At 41.0% G+C, this 8669-nt stretch overlaps 1 protein-coding gene across 2 annotated transcripts in view; it reads left to right on the top strand.

Moving 5' to 3' along the window:
• The first annotated feature begins 302 nt into the window (after nt 1-302).
• trim44 (tripartite motif containing 44) overlaps nt 303-8669 on the top strand; it is a 43128-nt gene continuing 34761 nt past the window's right edge. Inside the window, exons 1-3 of one of the 2 annotated variants that reach the window (XM_085281760.1) lie at nt 303-565; nt 1330-1979; nt 3234-3311. In XM_085281760.1, coding sequence (XP_085137886.1) covers nt 1335-1979; nt 3234-3311 — 723 coding nt within the window. In that variant the 5' untranslated portion in view covers nt 303-565; nt 1330-1334. Of the gene's footprint in view, nt 566-1297; nt 1980-3233; nt 3312-8669 lie in introns of both variants that reach the window. The other variant, XM_085281759.1, reaches the window with a different exon arrangement.

Genomic DNA, 8669 nt, shown 5'->3' with positions numbered 1-8669 from the left:
GTAGATCTTGTTTTGAAACCCCTTAAAGATGTATGCTGTGCAAAGATTTCACCACAAAACAGTATTTCCCTGAAGACCTCATCTCATCTAACCTCTTGACCGGTGATATATTAGCTACATGACAAGGTCATTGGCTTTTGGTGCATTTGTAATGTAAAAATAAATAGATAAAATATTTATATGAATAAATAAAACACGGAAAAATGTTAACCCAAACACAAAAAATGCGAGGCTTCTCTGTCTTGGTTTTACTCGTCAAACGAGTTTTCTCTCTCCCGCCTCTGTGTGTCTCTACCGTTCCCAAACACACAGGAGACTGCTAGCAGGAAGTAGAAAAAAAGAAGACAGCAGCTGACAAAAATAAGGAAGTAAACGTTGTCGGTTTAGAGCAGGAGCTCCCTTTGTGCTGTAAAGTAAAAGTAGATAAGTCGACAGCTCAGCAGCAGAATTCAAAGTACGACGGCTGCGCTAAGGAAGTTAGCCGTCAAGCTAATTCTTCACAGACTCCACATTAACTCAGAACAAGCCCTGGAGAGAAAACACGAGGGAAGAGGAAGACAGACGAGTAAGTACACTCTGCAGACTGCTGCAAACTGCCCTGCAGGATGAGGGAGAAAATGTCTGTGTATTTGTGTGAGGAGGCACTGTGTGAATGTGAGTAAGAGACAGAGAACTGGCAGAGAGGGGCGGTGGAAGAGCGAAAGAGGGGGAGTTTTCTCTCCATTACAGCACTTTTTCTGTCGGTTGTTTGTGTCAGCAGTGGAGAGAGTACACAAACAGAGCCCAAGAGAGGAAGGCTTCGAGGAGAAAGAGAAAGGAGACAAAAAAGTGTGTACCAGCCAGGCATGCATCTGTGCTCTTTTTATTCTGTTCAGCTTCACTCCTGCAGAGTGGTCTGAAAGGGGGTGGTGGTGAGTGCACATAAAGACAAAAAAGAACAAGATATGAAAAGGTCAAGGCTTGACGACATAACCAGGAGGTGAAGGAAGGAGAGCAGGGGAGTGTTTGGTCATGCTGAGGGCACAGGAATACACACTCAGCACTTTCTGTTTGTGAGTCAGTAAACAATGTGAGTGTGTTTGCACACAAAGGCAGTTCAGTGACTGCAGATGTGCTGTAATGTGGCACTCGATGGCATTTCGTCTAGATGCCTGACAACATCTGTTTCGGGAATATTAAATCAGAGGGGATTAGTCCTGAGAATCTTGGACTTTCCCTTGTGCAAAGATGAGATGTGTTTACAGAAGGTCACAGCTATTTATAACCCGTCTTCTTCTCACTGTTTCTCTCCTGTCAGACTTTGCTATCTGATACCTTGAATTTTTTCAGCCACCATGGAGCACAACGGAGAACCTGAGACAGGTTCTAATGAACTGAAACAAGAAGAGTTGCCGCAGATGGACGGTTCATGTGATGCGTGCGAGCCTGATGAGGCCCAGCCAGCGACACAAGTGTGCCCCATCTGCAGTTTTGCCTTCTGCCCCATCCATGCAGACAGACACGCCAGTAGCACGCATCATGTGCTATTGCCCTATAACCCCGAAGGCACCCAGGCTAATGGTCTTGGCACAAACAGGGACTCCAGAGTTGGAGGCACAGCTGAGGATGAAGCTGTGGGAGAGATGGCAGCTGAAATGGGTGCAAATCGTGGGATGGCACCTCTTGGAGTGGCAGTAGTTAATGGGAATGAGAGGGTTGATCTTGAGGAAGGAGAAGGAGCCCATAACTCTCCACCTGTGGAAGCAGAGCTCGGCGAGGGAGCTGAGGGTGCAGAAGCAGGGCCAGAGGCTGGGGCTGCTGAAGACAATGGGAAGAGAAACACCGTGACAGTAGAGAGATTGCGTTGCAAGGAGCATGGCCAGGAGGGCTCCCTCTACTGTAAACCTGATGAAAAGATCATCTGTGTGGTGTGTGCTGTGCAAGGTGAGCACAAGGAACATGAGATCATAACTCTGCATGAAGCCTACGTTTGGCAGAAGGTGAGATGCACACTTATGTAAGGTTTATATATATATATATATATATATATATATATATAGTGTACCTAATCTTTATGGCATGCCCCCCAACAATATCTGCTATGAAACATACAGTGTCACATGTCTAGTTTGCATTTCTAATTTTGTATTAGGTAGTGTGCCAATCATTGTCTTCAAGTTAATTTGAGAGGGCTATGTGCTCTATTTTAAATATATGTCCCATGATAACCCACAGTTCTTCATCAATAAATTAATTCTTACGGACACTTTGATTCTTGTGAAAGCTGTGAAAGAGAAATGAAACATTAAAAATACACCCCGATGTCCCTTTTGGTTTGGTGCCAATTATGGCTTCACCCTTACTTCGTTTTCCCAGATGGCCTTTTCTCTTCAGGCATTTTAAATAGAGCCACTGAGTCACAAGTTGTTTAGTGAAGCACTGCATTTGGTCTAGTAAGTCATGTTAATCTGTTGGATTTATGGGGGGAAAAAAGGTCCATCAAATCTGGGTTCATTTATGCAGAGCTTGGTGTTTCTGATTATTATAGTTTCATTTCAGGTCAGATGTTCAGCACACTGATCACATTTGGGCTGTGCTATTGCACAGAGGACAAGGTGATATGATCAGAAACAAGGGCTTAGTTTTGAATTAATGTTATGAGCATAAGAGGTTTTTGTTTGTGAGCGGTGAAATAAACTGATTTAGAAAGTCTGAGCAGAAGCCTTATTTTAAAATGGTCATGCAAAGTCAGTGAAACTTAACTGTCTAGAACTGCAGTGTTGTCTTTGGTGGTACAAACAAAAGTAGAGCAACACACTTAACTGACTTACATTTACAGACACATATGGATTGATTACAGACAAAGAGGGTCAGACATACAGCCCAAGGCCACAGTGTTTAGTCTAAACACCCCTTAGCTTTAATCCTGCTTCCTGTGTTAATGTGCTCTTGTGGAGAAACTTTAACACCTTGTATATTGCATATCAAAATATGGAATATTGTAGTCTGTAGTCTCCTCAAAATGTTGTCATACTACCAGATGAGGTTTTTTTGGCACTGTCCTTGTGTAGAGTTATAAACTAAAATGTAAACTCAATGGTACTCTTTTGAATGAGTGCAAGATTAAGGTAAACAAATAATTAGCCTGCTGCATGTCTTGTTTGACTTGCACAAAAAGAATATCTGTGTTTGTGCTGTTTTTATAGTGGCCTACTGTGCTGTGTTTACCGCTTGTTTGTCTGTTGTATCTGCAGAGCAGGCAGGGTTATGACCTGCTGGGCTGTACACAACAGATGGCTGAGAAGATCAAGACCAAGTGGACCAACCCTGAGGTGAGTGCTAACTCCTGTGTACAGAAGCCTAACACTTGTTATACAGCAAAGAACCATTTTTAGAAAACCTCTCCCAAAAAAGGTGCACGCATCTGTTCTTAATTAATGAGCTCATACCGGCACCTATTTAAATGAAGTTTGAATATATTTGTGGTGATAAAAGGTGGTTTTAAATTCCATGCAAGGGGTGACAGGGCACCATTTGTATATTAATTTGGATTTTAGTGAGATTGTGCCATGTGTTTTGAGTTTGAATATGCAGATTATTTTTGAAGCTTACATTTAAGAGACAGCTGAACAATCAGTGTATTTAACATTAAGTGTCCAAGTGTTACAGAACATAGATATAAGAGGTTTGAGTTAGAGATCAAACAACAGTGTAGTTATACAAATAACCAGTTGCTTGAAGGTTTTTTACTTACTTGGGAGTGACTCCACAGTCAAGAAAATGATGGTCGATTTTAAGTCATATCCATGGACGTATTTAGGGCAAGCAGTGTCAGTCATCCTAACAAACTGAAGCTGCAGGCACTGGGCATTTCTATATTTTAAATGCAAATGCATATTTATGCTGGCACAGTTGGGATGTCACTGATATGAAGTCCTTGTATGCATTATTTCTTTGTCATGGCTTCTTTTAAAAGAAAAAAAAAAGATGAATAGCGATTTTTAAAAAAAAAAAATCAACTAGGTTATATCTGTAGCAACAACTTGTTTGATTTTGTAGGTTCTGTAGCTACGATTGAACATTATTTGAAGCCCTAACAAGGAAAAAGACAAAAAGATATTAGTCTGTTACATCTTTTTGTGTGCAGTTATAAATATGATATAGACAGTGTAGTATCAGAAACGGCAGTCTAAAATAGAAGTAGATTATGTCGTAAAGGGATTCAGCATTGTGTATATTCATTGTGCTGCTCCATGCACAGACCACAGATATTCCCTATTGTGTTAGGTTTCTGCAGATAGAAGTCAGCTTGAAGCGTGGCTTCATTGTGTGATTACTGAGTCATGACGTTTTTAGACTTCGGTTGATTTCACTTTTTTGACTCAGCACTTCTGTGCCAAGTCAGAGGTTGTATTTTTCAAAGTGACTGTGATCTAGGCATTGTCATGTAAAAAAAATAAAGAGTGCTGAATACTGAATGCCCCGTAGCTGTTGTTAAACCCTTTTTGAACTGGGTAAGCTGACAAAAAAAAAAATCAAGTGTTCAGTCTTCGACTCAGAATATGCATATGGTGTAAAATACAATGTTGCATTGCAATGAATTTTTATTATTTCATAATTCATAATTAAGGCAATAAGGGGGACGAATTATCCAATATAATAATGAAGATCGTATCTTTACAGGACTGTTGTGCTATTTCACTACTTTTGTTTACTTGTTAAATCCACTCAAATTCTATGCAGGGCTGGCTTTGTGTACCAGCATCTTACTGTCGGTAGTGCCGTCTGCAAAGGCACCTGCTGGTGTAAGCATTGGGAGGCGGGATATGTGACATAGATTTGTTTCTTCTTCTCAGATTGTCTCAATCATCATGACACAGCTGTAACCTTACTTTACCATTTTCATCAAATCTTTTCCAGGTTGCCCTCCAAAAACAAACATGGTAACCTTTTTCTTAATGTCAGCCTAAACAAAAGCTATTCAAACTGAATTTTCATGACAAGTCAACCTTGAAAGCAGTTGCTGTATTTCCATTACAGATGCTATAGCGGGGGCATGTTCTGCCACTGAAAATAAAACCTGACCACATATGCCTAGGAGTTGTGCACTGAGAGGTGTGACAAACAAAGGCAGGATTGGGAATGTGCGTCCGCGGTCTCGGCTATTTACCATTTAAAGCTGCAGTACCTGTTCTCTCTCTCAACCACCTCTGCAGCCCTTGTTCTGCTGTATGCTCTGCTTTTATAACTGTGTCAGAACCCATCGGTGAGCCGTGGCACACGAGAGCATTGTTGAATACATGCAGAGATGTGACCCAAGCACAGTGGCGTAGTGTAACCGGTTAATTAGAGTGGCCTGTGAGAGAGAACACGTTTTCTGGCAGCCTACACCCCACCCAAGTTCATGTGTATTATCATAGTAAAATATCAGTGCCACCCCAAGGACTTCCTGAACATTTAGTCTGGGGTTGTTTCACTGTGGATTTGCAGTGTGCTTACTGAAAACCTCTTACCTGCTTGCTCACAGGGCACTGTGTTAGAGACTATTATGTGGTATGTCGGCATGTCCTCTCGGCTCTCTCAAATGTCAGCGTCGCTTATCATGCATGACAGGCAAGTCAGAATGACTACCTGTGCTGAGAAAAGTTGTGTGTGTGTGTGTGTGTGTGTGTGTGTGTGCACGTATAAAATAGAGGGTAAAGAAAAAGAGGAGCTGGAGGAGTTTAAATTGCATGGTATTGACATCTTAAAACACTTCAGAGAGAAAGAGGGTCTGAGTGGCTGTCTGTGTGTAGGTGAGAGGTGGATGAAAGATTTAACCCTTGGCTTGCATTTGCTTATTAATTCTAATCTGCTTATGTACTTTGCCACAGGCTTGGGGATTTTAATCTCTGAGCTCATATTGTAATTCTCCACAGGGGACTAGAATATAAGGGGGGAAAACAGTGATAAAGCTGCATACATATTAATAGAGGGCCAGAGGCGTAACATAATTTGAGGAGTAAAGATGGCCGTCTGTCAGTCAGCCAGTCACCTGAAGTTAACTATAGTAAGAGTGCAGGTGAGGCATGTTGGGGTTTCAAACCACAGCAGTACGTAGTCAGCATATTTACCTCGTCTCATGTTTTATTTACTTTTTACTTGTTTCTGCCAACCAGGATGCCGTCTAGGGCACATGCAGTCCACAGAGCCTCTCAGCTACAAAGAGAAGAGTCCATTAGCAGCACAGCAGTATCAGCCCAGTCACAACTGTGTATGTGTGTGCAGTGGCTACATCCATTTTCCCTGCCTCATAAAATCTACAAGAGCAGCAGACACATTAAAGGTGTCTTAGGAAGCTGAGGTTGAGGAATAGACAGGAGAGACATGAAAAGACTTGGCAGACTTGGTAGTGTTAGGTTTATTCACCCCTCTCTACCTTGTCCTATTCTTTCTCTTCCTACCTCCTTTTGCACTTTAGAGCTGTCACTCACATTTTATTTTGCCATTTTAATTGAATTTATCATGTATCATTCCCCAGAAAGTTTCTTGGCTGACATTCCTTTAGTCGAAAACAAATAAAAAGGTGTTGGAAATTGAAACTATGCTATTGTAAAACCATTTTATAACTTCCGCCACTTCCCTTTTTTCTTATTGTTTTATATGACTATAGCAGAGCTGTTTTTATTCAAATCAATTATCTGTCCCTTGCTTTGTTGTGTTAGAGGCTAAATTGGAAAATCTAGTTTCTGGGAGAGATAAAGGAGAGCGAGGGAGAGTAGTGTTCACTTGGAACAAGGCCACTGTTGCTAAGGGCAAGGACAGTTCAAATCCATTTAGTCCTAATGTTCTATTAATGCTTTTTAGGCCTTTTTAAAAAAGCATCACACCAAACAGAGCTGTGAATAGGCAGTAGAGTCTGCTGTGATTTGGAACAACAGAGAAACATATCTATCTGAACTCTGTCGCTTAAAATAAATCCCTAAAGCACAAACCTTTTTACCACTCCAAGGGCGACCGTGGCTCAAGAGTTGGGAGTTCGCCTTGTAATCGGAAGGTTGCCGGTTCGAGCCCCGGCTTGGACAGTCTCGGTCGTTGTGTCCTTGGGCAAGACACTTCACCCGTTGCCTACTGGTGGTGGTCAGAGGGCCCGGTGGCGCCAGTGTCCGGCAGCCTCGCCTCTGTCAGTGCGCCCCAGGGTGGCTGTGGCTACAATGTAGCTTGCCATCACCAGTGTGCGTGAATGGGTGGATGACTGGATATGTAAAGCGCTTTGGGGTCCTTAGGGACTAGTAAAGCGCTATATAAATACAGGCCATTTACCATTACAAAAAAAAATGAGATGATTATTTTTCATCCGTTAAAAACAGGGAAAGTTTGAACCTTTGTATCAGTCGGTTAATTTTAGATGTTTTGATCATTGTGCTGATAGACCGTAGCAGTCTTTTGAAACATTTGGAGTTAACTACACATTAAAACGGCATTTTATTTTTATTTTTTTTATGACGAATTTACTGAAGTTTCATTGTGGTTTAAAATGTTAAGATTAAAAACTCCTTTGTTATTAACACAGCTGCTGCTTTTATAATTCAGTCACTAATGGTGTAAAACATGGACGTAGCTTATGGGTCACAAAAATCAGCTAATGCGAAAGTGTTTTCAACTTACATTCTATTTATAGGCCACCAGATGGTGATAGCTGTAGTTCCAAAAAGACTTCGGATCTTTGGAAGTCTATGGAAAAACAGCTTTTTTTTCTCTCCCTCTAACTTTGTAAATCTTGGTAATTTTGTTTCAGAATTGAGGGTTATTCATGTAGGTTGCAATTTTACAATCAGTCCCTCTCCTTTTTTCATGTATTTATTTGTTTGTTTGATTTGGATTTTTTTCTAATATCGAGGGTTCAAAATGGCACTTAAGAAACAAATGAATGCTCACGCTGTATCTTTACTCCAACTAGTTCCCAGTAAGCAGTGGACTGTTGTCCCTCCTGAGGCCTCATTTTGTGGCTTTAGTTTGCAGAATTGGAAATGAAGATTAGCACGCATGAGTGCTTCTTCCTTCTTACTTTCCAATCGGGACAAATTCTCAGAGAAGCTTCATTGCTGAGTGAAAGGTCCAATGGCAGAGAGCTCTTGCTTCTCAACAAACAAAGAACTGATCCAGGATCACAGCCTCCATCTGCCTCAAAGGCCATGGGGCCTCACAGAGAACCAACAGAGATGGTTGAGAGAGAGGACGCCTAATTCCGTGTATTCATACCATAGCGTTGGCTATGGGAAGGTTTGTTCTTTATGGTTCCTCACTGTGGCAAAAAAGACTGTGTACAGTCCTTTTGTGTACAGGAATTTTCTCAGATTATTAGAATGTTTAAAATCGAAATTCTACAGTGAAAAACTTTCATCTGTCCATGTTTTTGCTCACATAGTTGTGAACCCCTGCCTATTTAGTCCTGAGGCACTCACTGTCTCAACTTTACTCTGTTGCATCTTTCCTGACATATTAAATATTTTGCCTTGTTAGAATTAACTTCAGTGTTTTTTGTTTTGTTTTTTTAAATAAAAAGTAATACAGCTTCTCAGTTTCAGCATTGGTGTGTTTCCTTGGTACTATTTTCTATAAACTTTAAATTATTTGAAAACTATTGCATTTTCTTTTTATTTACATTCCACAGAGCACACAGTTGTTTTGGAATTTTAGAATAAATGAAC

This window comes from Mchenga conophoros, linkage group LG7, assembly GCF_057382185.1.
Source record: "Mchenga conophoros isolate Kocher_MC1m ecotype Shallow Benthic linkage group LG7, M_conophoros_male_GT1.1, whole genome shotgun sequence".
Lineage (NCBI taxonomy): Eukaryota > Metazoa > Chordata > Actinopteri > Cichliformes > Cichlidae > Mchenga > Mchenga conophoros.
The sequence above is the reverse complement of the archived record's forward strand: the minus strand, read 5'-3'. Positions and strand labels throughout refer to the sequence as shown.